At 39.6% G+C, this 27,632-nt stretch overlaps 1 protein-coding gene across 1 annotated transcript; it reads left to right on the forward strand.

Moving 5' to 3' along the window:
- Positions 1-859: 859 nt before the first annotated feature.
- rskrb (ribosomal protein S6 kinase related b) lies at positions 860-27,444 on the forward strand. Its single transcript, XM_061961662.1, has 13 exons — positions 860-1,095; positions 7,326-7,616; positions 7,686-7,769; positions 7,864-7,932; positions 12,432-12,501; positions 12,753-12,860; positions 12,925-12,965; positions 20,236-20,263; positions 20,430-20,519; positions 20,637-20,725; positions 26,300-26,410; positions 26,471-26,584; positions 26,648-27,444. The coding sequence occupies exons 1-13, from the start codon at positions 1,072-1,074 to the stop codon at positions 26,846-26,848; spliced, it is 1,320 nt and encodes a 439-aa protein (XP_061817646.1). The 5' UTR covers positions 860-1,071; the 3' UTR covers positions 26,849-27,444.
- Positions 27,445-27,632: the final 188 nt, after the last annotated feature.

Genomic DNA, 27,632 nt, shown 5'->3' on the forward strand with positions numbered 1-27,632 from the left:
AATGATAAATGGGTTGTACTTGTATAGCGCTTTTCTACCTTCAAGGTACTCAAAGCGCTTTGACTTTGAAATATTTTTGTGGAAAATATTGCATACGTTGTGGCGTTCCATAAAAAACAGGGTTTCTCTAACAAAAATGTCAAACATAAAAAAAACAATTAATAGTTCATCTAGAGATTTGAGCATAAGAAGTAAAAATATTAGGGTCCTTTTAGATCCCTGAGAATTTTAGTGTTCATTGTTTTAAAATAATGAATCAAAATCAATGTTTACTATTGACCTGTTTAAGGCTTCAATTACTTCACATCAAATATTCCATGTAGAAAAAAATTTTCTGGGGAAAATGCATCGTTGGTGTTGTTGCCATAAAAAAAAAAAACGTTTTTCTTGAACAAAAAGTGCATTAAACATGAATAAATCTTACTTTACATCGACGGATAAATCTGAAGTTGATCTCAAGATTTAAGTGTTAAAAAAACAAAACGTTTTTGAAAATGGGGAAAAAATGGGTAAGGTTGTTTTTTTAGTAATATTCCAAATTGGTACGTGTTTCATTTTGTCCTTAGAATGTGTCGCGGGCCGCACTTTGGACACGCTGTGTTATTCACTCAGTATGTTTAAAACCAGCATTGCTTTATTTATTTATTTTACAAGCCTAGGAATCATTAGAAAGGTCACGTGACACTCGTGGTCAATGTCTCCCACTCGGATGTGAACGTAATAGCAATCCACATTTACTGTGCGAAGAGTCCACTTCCGCTGCCCTAATTTAGAACAGCGGTAGGCGGGGCTAAAAAAAAAAAATCTCAGTTCCTGCCCTCCTATTGGCTGACTCCTGTGTAGGCGGGGTTTGTGGTGACGTCAGACGCAACACGGGATTATCCTGTTTTGTTTTTTTATGTCGCCTCATCCATCGCATATTCCATCCTAACGCGCTGCTCGGGGCAGATTATCGCCATGTTGTGACGTTTTGCAGCCTCGGCGAGCCTTTACGTAACCTGACGTCGTCTGGAGAAGGATCTGGAAGCTCGCGAGCAGTCGCCCGGATGAGGCGCGTGTCCCGCCACGCAGATGGGCGCCGACGGCAGCAAGAAGGTGAACTGATTGAGCGACAATCTTCTTCCTAAATCGTGTTTGTTTGGTTTTTATGCCCACAGGTAGTTAGTTGTAAACCATCGTTTTTCAAAAGGGCCGTCTCTTACTTTGAAAGTATACTTCCGGTACTACTTCCGTCAGCCAATCAGAACGTGTCTTTCTTCCGGCGATAGTTTGTGCTTTTTTTTTTTACCATTTATTTTGAAAGTATACTTCCGGTACTACTTCCGTCAGCCAATCAGAACGTGTCTTTCTTCCGGCGATAGTTTGTGCTTTTTAAAATTTTTATTTATTTTATAAACCTTTATTTATAAATTGCAACATTGGTTGTAAACTCAATAAAGTAACTAAAATAGAATGCAAATATATATATATATATATATATATATATATATATATATATATATATATATATATATATATATATATATATATAATAAAGTGCAAAGCCATAGGCTCACACAAGTTCAGTGCGATAGTTTGTGCTCTGTTGACTGCGTGAGTCACGATGACGTCACCATGCACACTCTGGGGGCCTTCAGGCATGTGGACGGACGCCTATATATAAATATTGAAATGCGCGCCACTTTCATTAGACGCAGCCGTTACCAATGTAAGTACAATAGTGACGCCGTCGTCAAAACCAGCAGTGTTACGTTTGTTTTTATAGCTCGTGTACCTATTACAAGTAATATTTTAATGTATTAAAGTAGAATGAAGCTAAAGTAACAAGAATATATTATATTTTAGGACAGAGGTGTCCACCATCTTGAACAATCAAAACATGCGGCGGCCATTTTGATATTTTTCGTTTTTAAAACCAATATAATATATTAGTGATGGGTTGATGAGGCGTCATGAAGCGTTTTGACACATTGCAAAACTGTATTGATACTGTGTCGATACTCCATCCATCCATCCATCCATCTTCTTCCGCTTATCCGAGGTCGGGTTGCGGGGGCAGCAGCCTAAGCAGGGAAGCCCAGACTTCCCTCTCCCCAGCCACTTCGTCCAGCTCTTCCTGTGGGACCCCGAGGCGTTCCCAGGCCAGCCGGGAGACATAGTCTTCCCAATGTGTCCTGGGTCTTCCCCGCGGCCTCCTACCGGTCGGACGTGCCCTAAACACCTCCCTAGGGAGGCGTTCGGGTGGCATCCTGACCAGATGCCTGAACCACCTCATCTGGCTCCTCTCCATGTGGAGGAGCAGCGGCTTTACTTTGAGCTCCTGCCGGATGACAGAGCTTCTCACCCTATCTCTAAGGGAGAGCCCCGCCACCCGGCGGAGGAAACTCATTTCGGCCGCTTGTACCCGTGATCTTGTCCTTTCGGTCATAACCCAAAGCTCATGACCATAGGTGAGGATGGGAACGTAGATCGACCGGTAAATTGAGAGCTCCTTCTTCACCACAACGGATCGATACAGCGTCCGCATCACTGAAGACGCCGCGCCGATCCGCCTGTCGATCTCACGATCCACTCTTCCCTCACTCGTGAACAAGACTCCGAGGTACTTGAACTCCTCCACTTGGGGCAAGATCTCCTCCCCAACCCGGAGATGGCACTCCACCCTTTTCCGGGCGAGAACCATGGACTCGGACTTGGAGGTGCTGATTCTCATCCCAGTTGCTTCACACTCGGCTGCGAACCGATCCAGTGAGAGCTGAAGATCCTGGCCAGATGAAGCCATCAGGACCACATCATCTGCAAAAAGCAGAGACCTAATCCTGCAGCCACCAAACCAGATCCCCTCAACGCCTTGACTGCGCCTAGAAATTCTGTCCATAAAAGTTATGAACAGAATTGGTGACAAAGGGCAGCCTTGGCGGAGTCCAACCCTCACCGGAAACGTGTCCGACTTACTGCCGGCAATGCGGACCAAGCTCTGGCACTGATCATACAGGGAGCGGACTGCCACAATCAGACAGTCCGATACCCCGTACTCTCTGAGCACTCCCCACAGGACCTCCCGAGGGACACGGTCGAATGCCTTCTCCAAGTCCACAAAACACATGTAGACTGGTTGGGCAAACTCCCTTTTTGAAACCAAAAACTACTTCTTGGGTACTGATTAATGCAAAGGGCTACCAGTTTGATACACACTTGAATAAATAAATATATTGTCATTTGTAAGTTACACGTAAGTGTGATTTAAACAAGAATAGCTAAATAAATACATTTATATATATAAAAAAATGGGTATTTCTGTCTGTCATTCCGTCGTACATTTTTTTTTCCTTTTACGGAAGGTTTTTTGTAGAGAATAAATGATGAAAAAAACACTTAATTGAACGGTTTAAAAGAGGAGAAAACACGAAAAAAATTAAAATCAAATTTTGAAACATAGTTTATCTTCAATTTCGACTCTTTAAAATTCAAAATTCAACCGACAAAAAGAAGAGAAAAACTAGCTTATTTGAATCTTTTTGAAAAAATTAAAAAAAAGAATTTATGGAACATCATTAGTCATTTTTCCTGATTAAGATACATTTTAGAATTTTGATGACATGTTTTAAATTGGTTAAAATCCAATCTGCACTTTGTTAGAATATTTAACAAATTGGACCAAGCTATATTTCTAACAAAGTCAAATCAGTATTTCTTCTAGATTTTCCAGAACAAAAATTTTAAAAGAAATTCAAAATACTTTGAAATAAGATTTAAATTTGATTCTACAGATTTTCTAGATTTGCCAGAATAATTGTTTTGAATTTTAATCATAGTAAGTTTGAAGAAATATTTCACAAATATTCTTCGTCGAAAAACCAGAAGCTAAAATATTTATTATTCTTTACAATAATAATAAAAAATTGTTTTACTTGAACATTGATTTAAATTGTCAGGAAAGAAGAGGAAGAAATTTAAAAGGTATATTTAAAAAAAAATCCTAAAATCATTTGTAAGGTTGTATTTTTTCTCTAAAATTGTATTTCTAAAAGTAATAAGAAGCAAAGTAAAAAATAAATGAATTTATTTAAACAAGTGAAGACCCATCCATCCATCCATTTTCTACCGCTTATTCCAAGTGAAGACCAAGTCTTTAAAATATTTTCTTGGATTTTCAAATTCTATTTGAGTTTTGTCTCTTTTAGAATTAAAAATGTCGAGCAAAGCGAGACCAGCTTGCTAGTAAATAAATAAAATTTAAAAAATAGAGGCAGCTCACTGGTAAGTGCTGCTCTTTGAGCTATTTTTAGAACAGGCCAGCGGGCGACTGATCTGGTCCTTACGGGCTACCTGGTGACCGCGGGCACCGCGTTGGTGACCCCTGCCCTAGTATATACAATAATATAAACCAAGTCATTGTATTTAATTTAGAATTATTTCATATCTTCATTTAAATAAAAATATATTTTTATCTTTTTTAGATACAGTCAATAAATAATGTGAACATGTATCATAACATGGAAATCTAAGAGAACGTGTTGTGGATGATTGTGGACTGGGAATTTTTTTAATGTAATTTTTTTACACATTTTTATTAAAAAAAAAAAGAAAAAAAAAGTTTTTCCGACGTATTACATTTTAGACGATTTCTCTTCTTAGTTATTATTTCTCCGGCTGTAGAAAAGAGCCGCTCACAGGGCACAGAGGAGGCGTCAGTGCGACACAGTTGGCGTATCGGTCACGTGACCAAAACAGCTCATGATCGGTCACGTGACTTTCTAAAAGCGGTACGCGCACCGACACAGGGTTTTGCTCTATGAGGTCGACGCATGTGCCGATGCATCGGTGTTGCCGGACCCATCACTAATATCCATCCATCCATTTCCTACCGCTTGTCCCTTTCGGGGTTGCGGGGGGACAAGTCGCCACCTCATCACAGGGCCAACATTCACACACTACTAGGGATCATTTAGTGTTGCCAATCAACCTATCGATTTTTGTAACCTTTAGGGAGGGGTCTCCGTCATACAAATTGAAAAGTAAGTCATATATTGTATTTTTTTCTACGCTTAAATCTCTGTCGATATAAAGTGAAAAATATGTATGGTTTCTTTTTGTTAAAGAAAACCCTGTTTTTAAGGCAAAAACACAAATAAAACATAAGTATTTGGAGCCTTAAATAGACCAATGAGTCATATCAACATTGATTTTGATTAATTATTATTTTACAAGGGCAGCACGGTGGAAGAGGGGTTATATAGTGCGTCTGCCTCACAATACGAAGGTCCTGAGTAGTCGTGAGTTCAATCCCAGGCTCGGGATCTTTCTGTGTGGAGTTTGCATGTTCTCCCCGTCAGGCCCGGCCCTAACCAATCTGGCGCCCTAGGCAAGATTTTAGGTGGCGCCCCCCCACATCGGCAGTGAAGTGTATATACTCACAAGGAACCGAATAGCTTTGTCTTTGACCTTTTTTTTTTTTTTACTTACAACTATACCTAATATATAAAGGGGTGGAAAAGTGACTATTACCTGCAGGGCAAACATAGCTAACCAGAAGGCAATAACAATGTAAACAAAAAACAGCTGCTTAAAAGATCTAATACAAATGTCCCTGAAAAATGTAAGGTGGGAGTACTGTAATTACCTAACGTTACATTATTATTTTCCATAACAATTTAGCCCCCGGGCTTCACGGTGGAAGAGGGGTTAGTGCATCTGCCTCACATTACAAAGGTCCTGAGTAGTCTTGGGTTCAATCCCGGGCTCGGGATCTTTCTGTGTGGAGTTTGCATGTCCTCCCCGTGACTGCGTGGGTTCCCTCCGGGTACTCCGGCTTCCTCCCACCTCCAAAGACATGCACCTGGGGATAGGCCCCTCCCACCTCCAAAGACATGCACCTGGGGATAGGCCCCTCCCACCTCCAAAGACATGCACCTGGGGATAGGCCCCTCCCACCTCCAAAGACATGCACCTGGGGATAAGTTGATTGGCAACACTAAATTGGCCCTAGTGTGTGGATGTGAGTGTGAATGTTGTCTGTCTATCTGTGTTGGCCCTGCGATGAGGTGGCGACTTGTCCAGGGTGTACCCCGCCTTCCGCCCGATTGTAGCTGAGATAGGCTCCAGCGCCCCCCGCGACCCCAAAGGGAATAAGCGGTAGAAAATGGATGGATGGATGGATTATACAATATTTTGTACAATATTTGCACAACATATTTGCAATATTTTGCACTATTTTTACAATATTTGTACACAAATGTACAATATTTTTTACAATAACTTTAAAATATTTTGTACTATAGTTGTACAAAAATTTTGCAATATTTTACACTATTTTTACAATGTTTATACACAAATGTACAATATTTTTTGCAATATTTTGTACTATAGTTGTACAACATTTTTGCAATATTTTTAAATATTTATACTACATTTTACATCATTTTACTTTTCTTTGTTTTTTGCAATATTTGCACATTTGTGCAATATTTTACACTACCTTTACAATATTTTTACAAAAATGTACAATATTGTTACAATATTTTCAATGTTTTTACAATATTTTATGATATTTTTACAATAGTTTACAATATTTGTACAATATTTTACAATAGTCTTACAATATTTGTACACTATTTTCCAATATTTATACTATATTTGACCATATTTTAAAATCATTTTACAAAATCTTTACAATATTGTTACAATATTTTGACATTTTACAAGAATTTTACAACATTCAACTAAATTTGTACAATATTTTACAACATTCAACTAAATTTGTACAATATTTTGTACAATATTTGCACAACATATTTGCAATATTTTGCACTATTTTTACAATATTTGTACACAAATGTACAATATTTTTTACAATATTTTACAATAACTTTACAATATTTTGTACTATAGTTGTACAAAAATTTTGCAATATTTTACAATATTTTTTGCAATATTTTGTACTATAGTTGTACAACATTTTTGCAATATTTTAAAATATTTATACTACATTTTACATAATTTTACTTTTCTTTGTTTTTTGCAATATTTGCACATGTGTGCAATTTTTTTAACAATATTTTACACTACCTTTACAATATTTTTACAAAAATGTACAATATTGTTACAATATTTTCACTGTTTTTACAATATTTTGTACAATACGTGTAGATTTTTTTTTTTTTTTTTACAATATTTGTACAATATTTTTTATAATATTTGTACAACATTTTTGCAATATTTGACACTATTTAAAAATATTTTTACACAATTTTTACAATAGATCTTTACACACTTTGGACACCTTTGTTGGAGAACATTCTAAGGTAACAATTCTTCCTCACCAGAGGCCCGCTGACGCCCGGGAGGACCAGCACCTGGCGTCGGGATGGCGCGGCTTCCTGTCCGGTATGAGCCTGTCCCTCCCCGCCGCCGTCTGCCGTCTGGCTCCGCCCCCCCTGCGCCCGGGTGGGCGGCGCATGCTCCAGGCCAAGGCGCCCGACATCCCCGAACATGTGCTGAGGCTGGCGGCGGTGGGGCCGGACAAGCTGAGGGCGGAGTGGAGCCTGCCGGGCTGGGTGACCATGTTCCTGCCCGAGTTCCCGCACAGGCCCGTACCTGGACAGGAACACTTTCAGGTAATGTGACCTCTGACCTCTCCCACTGGGCTGACCTTGAGGTTTTTGTATTGCTTCCCACCTTGTCAGGTGTTGGGCTACATCGCCAAAGGTTCTTTCGGCCCCATCCTGAAGGTGAAGGACAAGAGCAAGCAGAAGACGTACGCTGTCAAGGTACCTTGTGCAAAGACGCACGCTCTGTTCCAGGCTCACACACTGGCAGCTTCAAGTGGAAGAAGAAGTCAAGCGTTGTGGCTCATGTCCGCAGGTGATACCCAAATCTGAGATCCTCAGACTGGGCGTGTTGGAGCAGTCCAAGGAAGAGGTCATAGTTCAGGTGGGTGACCCACACCTGCTGTCATCTTCCACACTTGCAAACGTCCACAGACTAATCGTCTGCGCCATATTTGGCATATATATATACACACTGTATATATATATATATTAGGGATGTCCCGATCCAGGTTTTTGCACTTCTGATCCGATACCAATATTGTTTTTGCACTTCCGATCCGATACCGATACCGATACTGGCCTATCCGAGCATGTATTAAAGTTAAAAGTTATTTAGCCTACTTAGTTGTCAGAATCATGTTGAAAAGGGTTTTAGTACTCTTGATAACAACTAGCCAGCTGAATTAGGGGAGTTTGAATAATACACAATGGTTGGTAACAAGAAACTGACCTGTTTATTCAAGGATAAACACAAAATAGACAAAATGATACATGACAAACAGAAATGGCATCATTGAACTAGGGCTGAGCGATATGGCCTTTTTTAAATATTGCGATATTTTAAGGCCATATTGTGATACACCATATATATCTCGATATTTTGCCTTGAATGAACACTTGATGCATATAATCACAGCAGTATGATGATTCTATGTGTTTGGATTGATTGATTGAGACTTTTATTAGTAGGTTGCACAGTGAAGTACATATTCCGTACAATTGACCACTAAATGGTAACACCCCAATAAGTTTTTACACTTGTTTAAGTCGGGGTCCACTTAAATTGATTCATGATACAGATATATACTATCAGATATATACTATCATCATAATACAGTCATCACACAAGATAATCACATTGAATTATTTACATTATTTATAATCCAGGGTGTGGAGGGGGGCGCCGGATGTAAGTGTCAAAAAGACAGCCAAAAGAGTTTGATATGAGAATAAATCTAAAGTTAAAATATAGGGTAGAAATGCACCCATTCGCAGGAAATGTAGTCTTGATTTTCAACATTTTCTTTCAAGGCTTGCATGTCTACATTAAAACATTCTTCATACTGCATTAATATATGCTACTTTTAAACTTTCATGCAGAGAAGGAAATCACAACTAAAAAAATCACTAATTTTTTCATACGGTGTTGATGTGGAAATTTTTGCCTCTGCATTTTGATGGTGTGGACGTGTGGCACCGAATGGAGATAAGCGTCTCGACAGACGTCACAATATTTGAACAATGATGACAAAAACTGTTTTCTCTGTCGTGTCCGTGTGTCGAAAACTGTTATGCGCTTATTTTTTTATTTGATTTTGTGCGTGGCATATAATTGCTATGCGCACAGGCGCGCACCTTAGAGGGAGCGTTGGTCACACGGCTGCGCTAGCATCACAGCTAACGTGAGCCATGCTGCTACCTCTCTGCTCGGGGAGGACGTATACGTATATGACGTATGACGTGACAGTATGTGACGTATGTCGTGACAGTATGTGACGTATGTCGTGACAGTATGTGACGTATGACGTGACAGTATGTGACATATGTCGTGACAGTATGTGACGTATGACGTGACAGTATGTGACGTGTGTAAGAAGGTGCGCTCGCTGTCTGTGAGAGGGAGACACAGGAAAGAGTGAGAAGAGCCTGTCGTGTAATGCCAGCAGCTAAAAGCAACTGCGTGAGAATCCACAGACCTGTGGATGTGTTGAAGGTGTGCTGGAAAATGCGGAACGGAAATTAGGTAGCAGCAGAAAAGTGAAATTTATTATTTAAATAGGTGCGTTGGAAAACACGGACCGAAGTTTTTTTTTAAACTGGATCTGGATCGGCATTTTCCCATGCCTTGCTGATACGCATTTTTTGGCAAATATCGGCGGCCGATCCGATCCAAATATCGGATCGGGACATCCCTAATATATATATATATATATATATATATATATATATATATATATATATATATATATATATATACACATATGAATACAACATAATAGGCTTGTACGGTATACCGGTATTAGTATAGTACCGCAATACCAATTAATAATTTTCGGTACTATACCGTACCGGTCCCGCGTCCGTGTTCAAGTCACGTCGTGAAATTGCTGGTTTACGAGCAGAGTAGCATGTTCGGCAGTGCACAATCATAGAGTACTTACAAGCAGACACTGTGTAGACAGAAAAGGGACAATGGACGCATTTTGGCTTAAAAAGTAAAGATAAAGGTGACGTTATAACACTGAAACGCCCTCAGGAAGAGGTGCTTTAAGACATGGCTAGCTAGCTAGCAGCTAACGTCCATCTGCAGTGTTTTAGCTACTTCTAAATCACTAATCCTGGTCTTCATGGCGACAAATAAAGTAAGTTTCTTACAAGTATCATCCCTGCACTACACACCGTAGCTCACCGGCATCACAATGTAAACAAACGCCATGGGTTGATCTACACCTAACATCCACTGTAATGATATCAAGTACTGGCACGTATCTAGTCGATACTACTATGATTACGTCAATATTTTTTGGCATTACAACATCTTCTTTCATTTTTTTTAAATGTATATTATGTTTATAAAGTCAGGAAATACGTCCCTGGACACATGAGGACTTTGAATATGACCAATGTTTGATCCTGTAACTACTTGATATCGGATTGATACCCAAATGTGTGGTATCATCCAAAACTAATGTAAAGTATCCAAACAACAGAAGAATAAGTGATTATTACATTTTAACAGAAGTGTAGATAGAACATGTTGAAAGAGAAAGTAAGCAGATATTAACAGTAAATGAACAAGTATATTAATAATTCATTTTCTACCACTTGTCCTTAATAATTTTGACAAAATAATAGGTGTATAAATGACACAATATGTTACTGCAGACTAATTAGGAGCCTTTGTTTGTTTACTTACTACTAAAAAACAAGTTGTCTAGTATGTTCACTATTTTATTTAAGGACTTAACTGCAATAAGAAACATATGTTTAATGTACCCTAAGATTTTTTTGTTAAAACAAAGCCAATAATGCAATTTTTTTGTGGTCCCCTTTATTTAGAAAAGTATCAAAATAATTTTAGTACCGGTACCAAAATATTGGTATCGTTACAAAACTACAACATATACACATATGAAGAATAAAAATTACGATCATTTTTCATCATTCTCCCCAAATATGTTTTGATATTTATAATTATTATTTATGTGAGTTATATATGGTATATATGTATCTATATAGTATATATGTATCTATATAGTATATATGTACATGTATATATAGTGTGTATATTAATATATATGTATGTATATATTAATATATGTATGTATATATCTATATATGTACATATTTATGTATACATGTGTATAAATATACATACATAATACATATGTAAATGTGTGTGTGTATATGTATATACATATATATATATATATGTGTGTGTATATATATGTATATATGTGTATGTATATATATATATATGTGTATATATATATATATGTATATGTGTATATATATATGTGTATATATATATATATATATGTAAATGTGTGTGTGTGTGTGTGTGTATGTGTATATATATGTGTATGTATATATATATATGTATATGTGTATATATATATGTATATATATATATACATATATATGTGTGTGTGTGTGTGTGTATATATATATAGTATATATGTACATGTGTGTATATGTATATCATCAAACGTAAAAATCTGAGATTTTGATACTCAGCTCCAACTTTATACACATGTCAACTGTTCCCTTGTGTTTGCATAATAACATGCTAACATTACGTTAGCCTGTTATTATGCAAACACACTATTTATTTTTGATTCCTTAACTCTGACGCAGCACTGATAGCACGTCTGTCAAAATGTTGGTGGGAATTGTATAGTCAAACAGAATATTGCAGTGTAAAATGTGACATTTGTCAACATGACCAAGCATCAAATATTCATTGACACGTATTACCTACACGTACGAAGCAGAAGCGTCTTGGAAAGTGTCCGGCAACAAGCGTGTCCGCATCAAAGGTTTCTCATTGTCATCCCACTGGGTTGAGTCCTGATGTGTCGTTGTGGCTTGTGCAGCCCTTTGAGACACTTGTGATTTAGGGCTATATAAATAAACATTGATCGTACAATTTACTGTGTTATTGTGACCACTAGATTTTGCCAAAAAATATAAAATAAAATAAATAACTATTGAATTAACAAAAAAAATAAATTAAAAGTGCAAAAGTAAATATTTTGACCCTTGGAAACAAAGTCTAGAGGGCTCTCATAAATAATTACAAATATTTAAAAGGCATGTAAACATTTTTTTATGCTTCAACTATGAAGATATTGGATTGATAATAAATAATGACCACATCAACAAAACAAAAGAGGGTTTATGTACATCTGATGCAGCTACTGCCATCTTGTGGACTTAATTCAAAAACCACATGGAGACGTCGCCTACAGCCGCGGCCTTACCTGTCGCTAATCAGGAGGCTCTAGGCGGCTGTTGAGCGTGTTCATTGGCGCACTTTCAGACGCACATGTCCTCTAGAGTGGACACACCTGGTCTTGACCTTTGAACCTGTGCCCGCAGCGTCAGGTTCATCACCCGTTTGTCCACGACCTGCAGGACTGTTGGCAGACACAGCGCCACCTCTACATTAGTGAGTCCCACAGTCACCCCCCAGCCCCTCTGGTTCTCCATGGTGTCGCTTTAATCCCCACCCCCACCCATGCTCCCCCCGACTCACCGAGTTCGACCTTGTTTGTTTCCCACACACTGGCCCTGTGGACTTCCTGTGTCACGTAGCGAGAGCACTTCCCCCCGCCCCCTCAAATAAGGCAGTCACATGACAAGAATGGCGCCCACAAGATGGAGGCCTGCGTGCGTTGATGGTGATCTCTCCCCCCGCAGTGTGTGACTATTGCGGCACGGGCGACCTCTACACCTACTGGCAGATGATCGGACACTTCGCCGAGGACACGGTGCGAGTGTTCGCGGCCGAGCTGGGCTGCGCGCTAGGTACAGGAGCGCACGCCGCCCTCGCCGTCGCACACGTCTCATCCAGACTTCTTTTGTCTTGCAGGATTCCTGCACGACTTTGGAATCATCCACAGGGACGTGAAGGTAGGGGAAATGTTTCTGTGGCGGACGCCAACAAGCCTATGGCGTCTTTCAGCTTGTTATTGCGCCGCTAACTTGCTGCAAGTTAGAGATGTCCAATAATGGCTTTTTTGCCAATTTCCGATATAGTCAACTCTTAATTACCGATTCCGATATCAACCGATACCGATATATACAGTCGTGGATGAGAATCAGCACCTCCAAGTCCGAGTCCATGGTTCTCGCCCGGAAAAGGGTGGAGTGCCATCTCCGGGTTGGGGAGGAGATCTTGCCCCAAGTGGAGGAGTTCAAGTACCTCGGAGTCTTGTTCACGAGTGAGGGAAGAGTGGATCGTGAGATCGACAGGCGGATCGGTGCGGCGTCTTCAGTAATGCGGACGCTGCATCGATCCGTTGTGGTGAAGAAGGAGCTGAGCCGGAAGGCAAAGCTCTCAATTTACCGGTCGATCTACGTTCCCATCCTCACCTATGGTCATGAGCTTTGGGTCATGACCGAAAGGACAAGATCACGGGTACAAGCGGCCGAAATGAGTTTCCTCCGCCGGGTGGCGGGGCTCTCCCTTAGAGATAGGGTGAGAAGCTCTGCCATCCGGGGGGAGCTCAAAGTAAAGCCACTGCTCCTCCACATCGAGAGGAGCCAGATGAGGTGGTTTGGGCATCTGGTCAGGATGCCACCCGAACGCCTCCCTTGGGAGGTGTTTAGGGCACGTCCGACCGGTAGGAGGCCACGGGGAAGACCCAGGACACGTTGGGAAGACTATGTCTCCCGGCTGGCCTGGGAACGCCTCAGGATTCCCCGGGAGGAGCTGGACGAAGTGGCTGGGGAGAGGAAAGTCTGGGCTTCCCTGCTTAGGCTGCTGCCCCCGCGACCCGACCTCGGATAAGCGGAAGAAGATGGATGGATGGATGGAATTAACACATTATTATGCCTAATTTTGTTGTGATGCCCCGCTGGATGCATTAAACAATGTAACAAGGTTTTCCAAAATAAATCAACTCAAGTTATGGGGGAAAAAAATGCCAACATGGCACTGCCATATTTATTATTGAAGTCAAAAAGTGCATTATTTTTTTTAACATGCCTCAAAACAGCAGCTTGGAATTTAGGACATGCTCTCCCTGAGAGAGCATGAGGAGGTTGAGTTGGGGGAGGTAGGGGGTAGTGTATATTGCATACCTGCCAACTTTTGAAATCAGAAAAACCTAGTAGCCAGGGTCCACGCAAAATGATTATTAGCATTCAGACAGGTTAAAATGTTGCTAAAACCATCACTTTTCTATCAGTCACAGTGACTTTTCAAAACAAAAATATTACAGCAAAAATCATACGGGTTGATTGACATGTTTATTCTGTAAGCTAACTTCAATAGTTTGAAATTATTTTGACAGTTAATGCCAGTTATCCTGTCAACCTTTCACAAGACTTCAATTTGTTCATTGAAAGTATAAACACTTTTTACAGTAAACAAATGGTAAAACAGTACTAAACAATTCCATTAAAAAAAAAATTGGTGTCATTATTAACTTTCTGTCCAAGCTTGTATAATCTACTGCCTTGTTCAATTGTAAAAAATATTCTGTGCCTAAAATTCACATTTCTATCACAATTATCATACTGTAAACATGGTAAGCTAACTTCATTAAAATTAATAGTCCTGTCAATAGCATGGAATTACAATTCAAATGTAGTTTGTTTGTAAGCCTTTCAAAAGAATTCAAAATATGACAAATTAATGAAAATTAATTGAAGCCATCAGACACTTGAAAAGTGGCACATCACATCTCTAATGTAATCATTTGAACTTTTCAACAGAAATAGCACTGCAAAAATATTAAGGACATACTTCTGTATTTTGGTAGTTATGCTGTCAACATTTAACAAGATTTCTTCAACTTGGACTTGAAAGCATAAATAGTATCAACACTTTTAACAGTATAACAGTACTAAACAATTCCAATAGATAACATTGGTGTCATTACCTTTTTGTGGCTAAAATCCATCCAAAGAATCTGTTTGGGCGACGAAAAACGTTGAAAGTTTTCCACTTGTATCGCTAGCAACGGCATTAGACTTGTGTTTTTTTGTCCCAACGTGGTCTTTTACATGGCTAATTCCTCCGTGTCCGATCGAAAAATCTTGTCTGCACAAGGTGCAATTCGCGTAGTTTTCACCCTTTTTGGAACGGATAATTATTCCCGGATAGGCTTTTGAATATTCTTCACGGAATGACTGCAGTTTTCTTTTCGGTTTAAGACTCGTTTGCGATTTTTCTCCGGCTGATTCCATGATCGTTCGCTCGTTTGGAAACAATGGCAACTGGTGCCTCGTGCTTGGCAGCGGTGCTATAAATAGCCTCGCGCATGGCATTCGGAATGGCTCGATAGGAAGTTACGGGAAGCAGTGTCGATTGTCATTGTTGTTACGCGATTTCGTGACTAAAACTTAAAAAAAAAAAAAAAAAATTAATTAATGAAAAACCGTATTTTTTATCACTGCAACCGTAACCCGGAATAGGTTGATGAAAACCGTACTAATTACAGGAAAACCGGAGTAGTTCGCAGGTATGATATTGTAGCGTCCCGGAAGAGTTAGTGCTGCAAGGGGTTCTGGGTATTTGTTCTGTTGTGTTACGGTGCGGATGTTCTCCCGAAATGTGTTTGTCATTCTTGTTTGGTGTGGGTTCACATATTTGTAACAGTGTTAAAGTTGTTTATACGACCACTCTCAGTGTGACCTGTGTGGCTGTTGACCAAGTATGCCTTGCATTCACTTGTGTGTGTGAAAAGCCGTAGATATTATGCGATTGGGCCGGCAAGCAATTGGCAGTGCCTTTTAAGGCACGCCCCCAATATTGTTGTCTGGGTGGAAATCGGGAGAAATTCGGGAGAATGGTTGCCCCGGGAGATTTTACCGGAATCAATTCTGCCGAGTAAAATCCTGCAGAAGACTTTAGATGGTACTGATAGCAGCGTGATGCCCCTCCAGTTGTCACAATTTTGGAGTTTGTCTTTCTTGGGGAGTTTGACAATCAGGCCCTTGTCCCAGTCTTGAGGTATTACTTCCTTCTCCCAGATGTCTTTAAAGAGATCAGTAAGCACATTGACGGAGGTGTTCAGGTCAGCTTTCAGCATCTCTGCATGGACAGAGTCTATGCCGGCGGCTTTCCCATTCTTCAAGGCTTTGATGGCAAGTTTGACCTCGTCTTTACTTGGGGGGGTGGTCTCGATGTCAAGGACACTTTCTGCTGGTGAAGTGTTGGCAGGATCATCTGGCTCAGGGCAGTCGAGTACCTCACGGAAATGCTCAACTCATCTCAAGATCTGGTCAGTCTCAGTGGTGAGGATGTTGCCTTGTTTATCTTTGACAGGGGCCGGCTGGCTGGTGTACTACTAGTGTAGCCACGCTTCCGTCAGTCTACCCCAGGGCAGCTGTGGCTATGAAAGTAGCTTACCACCACCAGGTGTGAATGTTTGATGGGTTCTACATGTAAAGCGACTTTGGGTACTTAGAAAAGCGCTATATAAATCCCAGTTGTTATTATTATTATTATTATTATTACTTGCCTGTGAGTTGCTTTGTGATCTTGTAAGTCGTACTCAACTCACCTTGTGCAGCTGCACACTCAGCTTTCTCTGCTAGATCCTCAACAAAGGCCCTTTGGGATTTTTATGACTGAGACCCTTGCAGGACCAAACTTGAGGGGAGCCCTAAAGGTTAAAAATTATATATATATATACGGTACATACCTGCCAACTACTCCGGTTTTCCCGTAATTAGTACGGTTTTCATCAACCTATTCCAGGTTACGGTTGCAGTGATAAAAAATACGTTTTTTCATTAATTAAAAAAAAATATTTTTTTAAAGTTGTATTCACGAAATCGCGTAACAACAATGACAATCGACACTGCTTCCCGTAACTTCCTATCGAGCCATTCCGAATGCCATGCGCGAGGCTATTTATAGCACCGCTGCCAAGCACGAGGCACCAGTTGCCATTGTTTCCAAACGAGCGAACGATCATGGAATCAGCCGGAGAAAAATCGCAAACGAGTCTTAAACCGAAAAGAAAACTGCAGTCATTCCGTGAAGAATATTCAAAAGCCTATCCGGGAATAATTATCCGTTCCAAAAAGGGTGAAAACTACGCGAATTGCACCTTGTGCAGACAAGATTTTTCGATCGGACACGGAGGAATTAGCCATGTAAAAGACCACGTTGGGACAAAAGAACACAAGTCTAATGCCGTTGCTAGCGATACAAGTGGAAAACTTTCAACGTTTTTCGTCGCCCAAACAGATTCTTTGGATGTGATAAATGCCGAAGTTTTATTTACGGAGGCAATAATTGAGCATGGACTTCCAATCGCACTGGCTGATCACATGGGACAGTTATTTCGGAAAATGTTTCCCGACTCGAAAATCGCCAAAAAATATGGATGTGGCCGAACCAAAACATCAAACATTATTCAGTGTCTTGGAACAGAATCCTCAAAAAGTATCGCCGATGTCATGAAGACGGAACCATTTAGCATGTCGACTGACGGCAGCACCGATGATGACGATGTAAAACTGTACCCCATTTGTGTTGGATATTTCGATGACGACATTGGAAAAGTATTGTCAGTACTTCTGTCTTTGAGGGAATGCAATACGGCTTCCACAGGCGAAAACATTTACAAAATACTCGCGGAAGAAATAGACTCAAACGAAATTCCTTGGCAGAATTTGGTTTGCTTTGCTGCAGTGATGATGGGATCTAAAAAGGGTGTTGCAGCTTTCATTACGGAAATGTCTCCTTCGGTTTACATCGCCGGTAAGTACAGTTCGTAGCATAAAAAAACTCACAAAACATACAATTTTAAGTAAATCTTTTATTACATAAACAATAAATCAAATCAAAAATAATTTCTGTGTACAGTATATCTTTTTATTTGTGATAACGATAACATGTTCAAAACAAGTAACATATAACTATCATACTATTCTATTACTCTTTATTAATTTGAAAAATGTCATCATGAAGTTTTATATTTATATTTATTTATATTTCTTTCATAAACCAAAATTTCGACCTGAAGTTTCTTGTTACAATAATGTCTGCAATATCAATAATGACATGTCTTATTTATATTGTGTAATTTGAACCAAATACTCTCAAAAATCTTATTCTTTCAAGTTGTTGAAAGTTTCAACATATAAAGTTAATGTCAAAAGATTTTGAATACATTTACAATCATAACTTTATTTACCAAAACACATTTGCATGGTGAACTGCATATTTTCACTGAATTTCTTTTAAAGATGTCAAGGTATGATATTGTGGTTATCACAGAAATAATCACATAATATTGAAAAAGAATAAGGCATTGATTGAATGGTATAAATATTTAATTTATCATGAGAGGAAAACAAATGTCTTTTTTTAATATCTTAGATGTTAAAATTTATACTCATTTATTGTAACGTCACAGACATTTGTTTCAATGGTATGCTTTTTTGTTTTCTTTAATTTTTTTTGTCCTGGACCCTGGCTACTAGGTTTTTCTGATTTCAAAAGTTGGCAGGTATGTATATATATATATATGCAGTGTTTCCCACACATTCATTTATTTGTGGCGGCCCACCACGAAAGAATTACGTCCGCCACAAATGGATTTTTCGGCTTTTGACTCGCTCGAGCGCTCATAAAAGCAATGGGACTGTCTGTGAATGTACCTTGTAGTTACAACTCCGGTGCAGTAGGTGGCAGTAGCCTACTATGCATTGTAACTCCGCCAATAGCACTTAATTCACCTGGTGGGCCAGAAGAAGAAGAAGACGACGACGAAGGATCAAAATACGAGGGTAATATAGGTTATAGGTAGATAGGTTATAGCTGCATCGCTCGCGGCTCGTCATATATTTAACGTTAATCCGCAATTTCACCGAGCGTTTCACTGACGGTGAGCAGCCTGACGCTGCTTCATTAACACCGCCGCTGTTTGACTCCGGGGCAGACGCACGTAGTAACAGTCACCTGTTTTCATACCGACGAGCTAACGTGTCCAGGTTATAACCCTGTTGTCAATAAACACACGTGGACTGAAGCTAAATTGTCCACTGCAGCATGTGAATGCAATGAAAAGAATAAAATCTGAGCCAACCAGCTGTTAAAATGTTGTCCAGGTTAATGTTTTGGCCATTAAAGGCCCTTCATTTCAAGATTTCAACTGTGATCGGGCTTTAAACAGGTGGCTGACCTGTTCAGATGAGTGTAACTGCTACTGGTCAAATAATGTGAAATAGCATTTAATTTTACATGTATGCAATGCCATTTAAATGTAATTATAGATAATAATAATAATAAATACTGTGTAGTGTTGTAAATAGTCAACGGGAAGGATTTTAGTAAGATATAAGCCATGAGCACTACACAGCCAGAAAAAAACCTAGACAGGACAAGTAAAAATATTGGGGCAAGTAGATTTGAGAAGTCGGGTAAGTAGAAAAAAACCTTACCGTTGAACCCTGCATGTGTTGAGCTGCTGCCGCTTAAGGTTAGACGGCACTGTACATAGAGCGCTTCTGCTCGTTAGTAATAAATTCTAATGTTAGATGTTCACTCCTTCACACAGATGAGTATAGAAAAATATTTTCAACGGCCGAAAAGGGCTCGACTTTGGAGAGGAGGTAGGCCTACAGTCCGACCTGTTCAGCAGCAGCAGGAGGAGGAGGAGGAGGAGGTTGACTGACTGTGGCAGGACACCTCTGCCTCTGTTTCACTTCATGTTGCTGGTAAATAATATGGTTGTAGTAGTAGGCTAAAGTTAAATTATTTAGTATTCACTAATTAAAGGGGCAGAGCTTTAAGAGACATTTTAGCTTTTATATTTTATAAGATATATTTTTTGTAAGAACCACAATTAATAAATATATTTCAGTGAATAACTAATTGTTCAAATCTGTATATAAATATGTACATAAAGTGTTGTAATTATATTCCAACTCCGCGTTCTTCTTGGTCATCGGCGCTGCCGCCACCACCCCCCGCCCCCCGACCACACCACCACAAATAGATGCCTGTCCTGTGGGAAACACTGATATATATATATGTATTGTTTTTGAAAATGAAAAATAGCAAAATGGCCCCCGCATGATTTAATTTCTCAGCGTGTGGCCCTCAGTGGACCAAGTTTGGACACCCCTGCTCTACAAAAAGACTTTGTCCTCTGAATGTTTTTATTTGTCAAGACTAACGAACCCTAAAAGTCTCAAATTGTTTGTCATCCTCCAGATGGAGAACATCCTGTTGACAGACGAAGGTGAGTGACCATGTTCTGCCAGCAGAGGGCGGCATTGTGCTGCTTTGTTGTATTTATTATCAATACCTAGTTGTGAGTATTGATCATTTACATTTGAAAGGGAATCTTGACATCCTGTGTGAGAACAGTAGAAGAATCATAAGAAGAGAATAATGGTGCGTTGCAGGTCACCTCCGCTTAGCTGACTTTGGTTTGTCTCGTCGTCTGGAGCGAGGAGGACGAGCGTTTACCATCTGTGGCACCATCCAGTATATGGGTGAGGAGGAATGTTCCGGAACATCCGCAAAAATCTTCTTCCTGCCCCATGAGCTGAATTGTGGATGTTTTATGTGACGCAAATGTAAGGCGAGTGCATGCTCTGTCCGCTCTGCAGCCCCCGAGGTGCTGAGCGGCGGTCCTTACAACCACGCGGCCGATTGGTGGTCTCTCGGAATTCTCCTCTTCTCATTGGCTGTTGGCAAGGTGACGCCTCGTCGCATGACACAGAGAAACTCAGAATGATGCAATGCTGCGTCACAGGATTTCATAGCACAGGGGTGTCAAAAGTGCAATTTTTGGGAGGAATTGCCTGTGAACGCTGAGCTGCGCAACCCGCTAAAATGCGCAACCCGAACATATATGCTAGCGTTAGCATGCTAACAGTTAGAATGCATCAAGTACCAATTTGTATGACTATGAAGCGTACACACGTCAAATTTGATTTAAAAAATTGCATGTTAGTATGTTAATGTTAGCATGCTAACAGAATGCATCAAGTACCAAGTCTTATGACTATAAAATGTACACATGTAAAATTTGCTTAAAAAAAAAGAAGTTAGCATGCTAACAATTAGCATGAGTCAAAAAAAGTTAAAGTTAAAGTACCAATGATTGTCACACACACACTAGGTGTGGCGAAATTATTATCTGCATTTGACCCATCACCCTTGATCACCCCCTGGGAGGTGAGGGGAGCAGTGGGCAGAAGCGGTGGCCGCGCCCGGGAATCATTTTTGGTGATTTAACCCCCAATTCCAACCCTTGATACTGAGTGCCAAGCAGGGAGGTAATGGGTCCCATTTTTATAGTCTTTGGTATGACTCGGCCGGGGTTTGAACCCACAACCTACCGATCTCAGGGCGGACACTCTAACCACTAGGCCACTTGTTTTTTATTGGCCCGACACGCATTCTAAAGACAAAATGCAAACATCAGAAGTTAGAACATAACACAAAAAACTAGAACATGCAATTTTGGGAGAAATTGCCTTTAAACCCTGAACTGCGCAACCCAAACATATATGCTAGCGTTAGCATGCTAACAGTTACAATGCGTCAAGTACCAAATCGTATGACTATGAAACGTACACATGTCAAATTTGATTTAAAAAATTGCATGCTACTATGTTAATGTTAGCATGCTAACAGAATGCATCAAGTACCAAGTCGTTATGACTATGAAGCGCACACATGTAAAATTTGCTTAAAAAAAAAAAAAAGTTAGCATGCTAACAGAATGCATCAAGTACCAAGTCGTATGACTATGAAGCGTACACATGTAAAATTTGCTAAAAAAAAAAAAAAAAGTTAGCATGCTAACAATTAGCATGAGTCAAAGCTTGTTTTCTATTGGCCCGCCACGCATTCTAAAGACAAAATGCAAACATCTTGGGTTAGAACATAACACAAAAAACTAGAACATGCAATTTTGGGAGAAATTGCCTTTAAACTCTAAACTGCGCAACCCGAACATATATGCTAGCGTTAGCATGCTAACAGTTAGAATGCGTCAAGTACCAAATCGTATGACTATGAAGCGTACACATGTCAAATTTGATTTAAAAAAATTGCATGCTAGTATGTTAATGTTAGCATGCTAACAGAATGCATCAAGTACCAAGTCGTATGACTATGAAGCGTACACATGTCAAATTTGCTAAAAAAAAAAAAAAAAAGTTAGCATGCTAACAATTAGCATGAGTCAAAGCTTGTTTTTTATTGGCCCGACACGCATTCTAAAGACATAATGCAAACATCTTGGGTTAGAACATAACACAAAAAACTAGAACATGCAATTTTGGGAGAAATTGTCTTTAAACCCTGAACTGCGCAACCCGCTAAAATGCGCAACCCGAACATATATGCTAGCGTTAGCATGCTAACAGTTACAATGCGTCAAGTACCAGATCGTATGACTATGAAGCGTACACATGTCAAATTTGATTTAAAAAATTGCATGCTAGTATGTTAATGTTAGCATGCTAACAGAATGCATCAAGTACCAAGTCGTATGACTATGAAGCGTACACATGTCAAATTTGCTTTAAAAAATTGCATGCTAATATGTTAATGTTAGCATGCTAACAGAATGCATTAAGTACCAAGTCGTATGACTATAAAATGTACACATGTAAAATTTGCTTAAAAAAAAAAAAAAGTTAGCATGCTAACAGAATGCATCAAGTACCAAGTCGTATGACTATGAAGCGTACACATGTCAAATTTGCTTTAAAAAATTGCATGCTAATATGTTAATGTTAGCATGCTAACAGAATGCATTAAGTACCAAGTCGTATGACTATAAAATGTACACATGTAAAATTTGCTTAAAAAAAAAAAAAAGTTAGCATGCTAACAGAATGCATCAAGTACCAAGTCGTATGACTATGAAGCGTACACATGTAAAATTTGCTAAAAAAAAAAAGAAAAAAGTTAGCATGCTAACAATTAGCATGAGTCAAAGCTTGTTTTCTATTGGCCCGCCACGCATTCTAAAGACAAAATGCAAACATCTTGGGTTAGAACATAACACAAAAAACAAGAACATGCAATTTTGGGAGAAATTGCCTTTAAACTCTAAACTGCGCAACCCGAACATATATGCTAGCGTTAGCATGCTAACAGTTAGAATGCGTCAAGTACCAAATCGTATGACTATGAAGCGTACACATGTCAAATTTGATTTAAAAAAATTGCATGCTAGTATGTTAATGTTAGCATGCTAACAGAATGCATCAAGTACCAAGTCGTATGACTATGAAGCGTACACATGTCAAATTTGCTAAAAAAAAAAAAAGTTAGCATGCTAACAATTAGCATGAGTCAAAGCTTGTTTTTTATTGGCCCGACACGCATTCTAAAGACGAAATGCAAACATCTTGGGTTAGAACATAACACAAAAAACTAGAACATGCAATTTTGGGAGAAATTGCCTTTAAACTCTAAACTGCGCAACCCGAACATATATGCTAGCGTTAGCATGCTACCAGTTACAATGCGTCAAGTACCAGATCGTATGACTATGAAGCATACACATGTAAAATTTGCTTAAAAAAAAAAAAAGTTAGCATACTTATGTAAGCATGCTAATATATTAATGTTAGCATGCTAACAGTTATCATCCAGAAATTATAACATTACAAAAAACTACAACATGCAATTTTGGGAGAAATTGCAAGTGAATGCTGAAATGTGCAAGCCAAACATGAATGCTGACAATTTGAATGTGTCACGTACCAAGTTAAGTGACTTAAGTGTACGCATGTAAAATTTGCTAAAAAAAAAAAAAAATATGTTAGCATGTGTCAAATACCAAGTTATATGACTCTAAGGTGTTTGGTTGTAAAATTTGCTAAAAAAGTTAGCTAACAGTTAGAATGCGTCAAGTACCAAGTCATGAAGACAGTTAGCATGTGTGACATACCAAGTTATACTGTATGAGGTGTTTGGCTTTAAATTAGGCTTAAAAGGGTAGCATGCTAACAGTTAGAATGTGTCAAGTACCAAGTCGTATGACTATGAAGCGTACACGTGTAAAATTTGCTAAACAAAACAAAAAAAAATTAGCATGCTAATTTTAGCAAGCCAAACATAAATGCTAAGAGTTAAAATGTGTCAAGCACCAAGTCAGATGACTATAAAGCATACACATGTAAAATGTGCTAAACGGTTAGCATGTGTCAAGTACCAAGTTATATGACTGAGGTGTTTGTCTGTAAAATTGGCTTACAAAGTTAGCATGCTAATGTCAGTTAGAATGCGTCAAGTACCAAGTCATATGACTATGAAGCAAACGTGTGTAAAATTTGTTATAAAAGTTAACATTTCAATGTTAGCATGCTAACAGTTAGCATGTGTCAAATACCAAGTTATATGACTGAGGTGTTTGGCAGTAAAATTGGTTTAAAAGTTAGCATGTGTCAAACACCAAGTTATATGACTTTAAGGTGCTTAAAAGTGAGCATGCTGATGCTATAATGGTAACGTTAGGATTCCAGCAGTTAGCGTGTGTAAAGTACCAACTTAAGGTATATGAGTCTCAGGTGTTTGGCTGCATAATTGGCTAAAAAGGTCAGCATGCTAATGTTAGTCATGCTGGCTGAGCCAATCAGTGGCCACGATACTGAACAACGCGGTCTGATTGTTTTGGTGTAGTTTATTGGTCATTTAGCCATTTTATGCTTGAAAATGAGTAATTTAGGGCAAAATGAGGTGGAATATGCTTTTACCCATAAAAAGCTAAAATATGGAGGTTGCAATTACGTTAAGTCAGGAAAAAACACGGAGGCTATTTCATCCCTACAAGCCTGTTTTCGCAGGTTTCCCTGCTCTTTAGGGGATGTTGTGTTTAGATAGTTTAGCGTTTATTGATTGACCTATATTGTGTTATATCCAGAGGTGGGTAGAGTAGCCAGAAATTGTACTCAAGTAAGAGTACTGTTACTTTAGAGATTTATTACTCAAGTAAAAGTAAGGAGTAGTCACCCAAATATTTACTTGAGTAAAAGTAAAAAGTATATTGTGAAAAAACTACTCAAGTACTGAGTAACTGATGAGTAACATACACACACATATCATATATATATATATATATATATATATATATATACACACATATATATATATATATACACACATTTATATATATATACATACATATATATATATATATATATATATATACACATATATATATATATACACAGTATATAATTTATATTTATTTATTTTGCCGTTTTTGTTTACATGTTAAAGGTGTTTTAATGAATATACATGCATGTTTAACACATATAGATTCCTTTCTTTCATGAAGACAAGAATATAAGTTGGTGTATTACCTGATTCTGATGACTTGCATTGATTGTAATCAGACAGTAGTGATGATAACGTCCACGTTTTCAAATGGAGGAGAAAAAAAGGTCCTCCTTTCTGTCTAATACCACATGAAAGTGGTTGGTTTTTGGCATCTTATTTGTCCAGCTTCCATATTCGTTTTTATACACTTTACAAGAAATACATTGGCGGCAAACTCCGTAGCTTGCTAGCTTGTTTGCGTTGGCTTTCGGAGACTCTTATTTTGTAAGTGCAAGCGCGATGGAGCGGCACTTTTATTGTGAAGACAGGAACTGTGCAGTCAGTCTTTAGACTTTTGACGGGATGTACGGTTGGAATAAAAAAAGGGTCTTTTTTCCTTCACACTTTTGATTGATTGATTGAAACTTGTATTAGTAGATTGCACAGTACAGTACATATTCCGTACAATTGACCACTAAATGGTAACACCCCAATAAGTTTTTCAACTTGTTTAAGTCAGGTCATGTGACCGCCTGGCTCTGTTTGATTGGTCCAACGTCACCAGTGACTGCATCTGATTGGTGGAACGGAGTGAACGTCACCAGTGACTGTATTTGTTGAAACGCAGACACTATGAAGGTCTGTCTGACAGACCAAAACAAACAAAGCGTGCATTAACAGATCGATAAAAATTAGTAGCGAGTAGCGAGCTGAATGTAGATAAAAGTAGCGGAGTAAAAGTAGCGTTTCTTCTCTATAAATATACTCAAGTAAAAGTAAAAGTATGTTGCATTAAAACTACTCTTAGAAGTACAATTTATCCCAAAAGTTACTCAAGTAGATGTAATGGAGTAAATGTAGCGCGTTACTACCCACCTCTGGTTATATCGCTGTAAAAACTTTGGACACCCCTGTGGTAGCATCATGCAAACACTGCCCCCGGTGGCTAGCACAGGTACTGGTGATGACTCCGTGTGGTCCTCAGTTCCCCGTGGCAGCAGAAGCAGACCACTGTGGCATGCTGAGGAGGGTCCGGTCCTTCCCCTACGAGATGCCCCTCAACCTCAGCCCCCCCCTGGCCATGCTGGTCACCGAGGTAACCGCACAAAGACGTGGCCCACAGCGCCGCACCCTGGTAACGCGCCTCTGATCCCAGCTGCTGTGCAAGACGCCCACCCGCCGGCTCCGCACCCTGGATCGCTTCCGACGCCAGACCTTCTTCCGCGGGCTGACTTTCGACCAGGGCCTGCTGCAGCGCCACCCTGTGGAGGTAACTCCACGTGTTTTGGGTCACAACTTTCCCGCTACAAAGTCTGCTCCCCCGTCCTCGCAGGTGATTCTGGAGCTGAGGGAGCGGCCGGATCGTGCGGCCAAAGCTCGCCGAGGCCTGACGTTGTCGCTGCAGCCGCTCAAGGGCTTCGACTACGACTCGCTGCTCGCGCCCGACACGCATCCGGACCGCCACGCGCAAAGTCAGGCAAAGTTTCTGTGGCGCGCACAGGAAGAAGGCCCGCACAGGGAGGTGTTTGTGTGAGGTCGGTACGCCACCAACTCTTTAAACGTGCTTCATAACGGCGCTTGTGAGGTGGGCGGAGCTACACACGTCAAGAAAAAAGATGTCCGCCATTGTTGTCCTACGTCTACTCTGTGGCCTTCCTCTTCTTTGTGTCGCTGCGCCATTCATGCCTGAACTGTACCGGGTCTCTAACCTTACCACCAGACTTCCTGGTTGCGTCACAACGCTAGGTGGCTACAAGCATAGACATCTTCCGCTACTGCCTACTGGCGCTGACGAGACGCGGGGCCGCCATCTTGGAGTGGTGATCCACTCCACTCAGTGCAATTCATTTGGCAGGAGCGCATTTAATTAATTTTACTTCACTGTGAATACCACTGATTTTCATGCACTTTTTTTGTCATACGTGTAGCTATGATAAAGGACACATGTTTTATTATTCATAGTTTGCTTAACAGTAATAGAATATTCTTATATGCTATAAGTGACCAGACGTCCGAGATCAAAACTGGGAATATAATCCCTGAGAAGGGGGGGAAAAAACGGTCAGCTATTTTTAAATTGAAGAAACAATATGATTAGGTTATATATATACATGCTACATTACGGAGCCCCTAAAGCAGGGGTGCTCATTACGTCGATCGCGAGCTACCGGTCGATCTCGGAGGATGTGTCAGTCGATCACCAACCAGCCATTAAAAAAATAGTCCTAAAAATGAGCGATCATAAATCTTCACTATGACATCACTTTGGTCCCTTGATTGACATTCACGGCACCCGAGGGTCTTCTGAGATGACGCTG

Source organism: Nerophis lumbriciformis, linkage group LG09, assembly GCF_033978685.3.
Source record: "Nerophis lumbriciformis linkage group LG09, RoL_Nlum_v2.1, whole genome shotgun sequence".
NCBI classification, from domain to species: domain Eukaryota; kingdom Metazoa; phylum Chordata; class Actinopteri; order Syngnathiformes; family Syngnathidae; genus Nerophis; species Nerophis lumbriciformis.

Coding starts and splice junctions, on each gene's coding strand:
- rskrb (XM_061961662.1), top strand. CDS start 1,072: ATGGGCGCCGACGGCAGCAAGAAG. Junction 12,966..20,235: donor TCATCCACAGGGACGTGAAG/GTAGGGGAAATG, acceptor GTCATCCTCCAG/ATGGAGAACATCCTGTTGAC. Junction 20,520..20,636: donor TGGCACCATCCAGTATATGG/GTGAGGAGGAAT, acceptor TCCGCTCTGCAG/CCCCCGAGGTGCTGAGCGGC.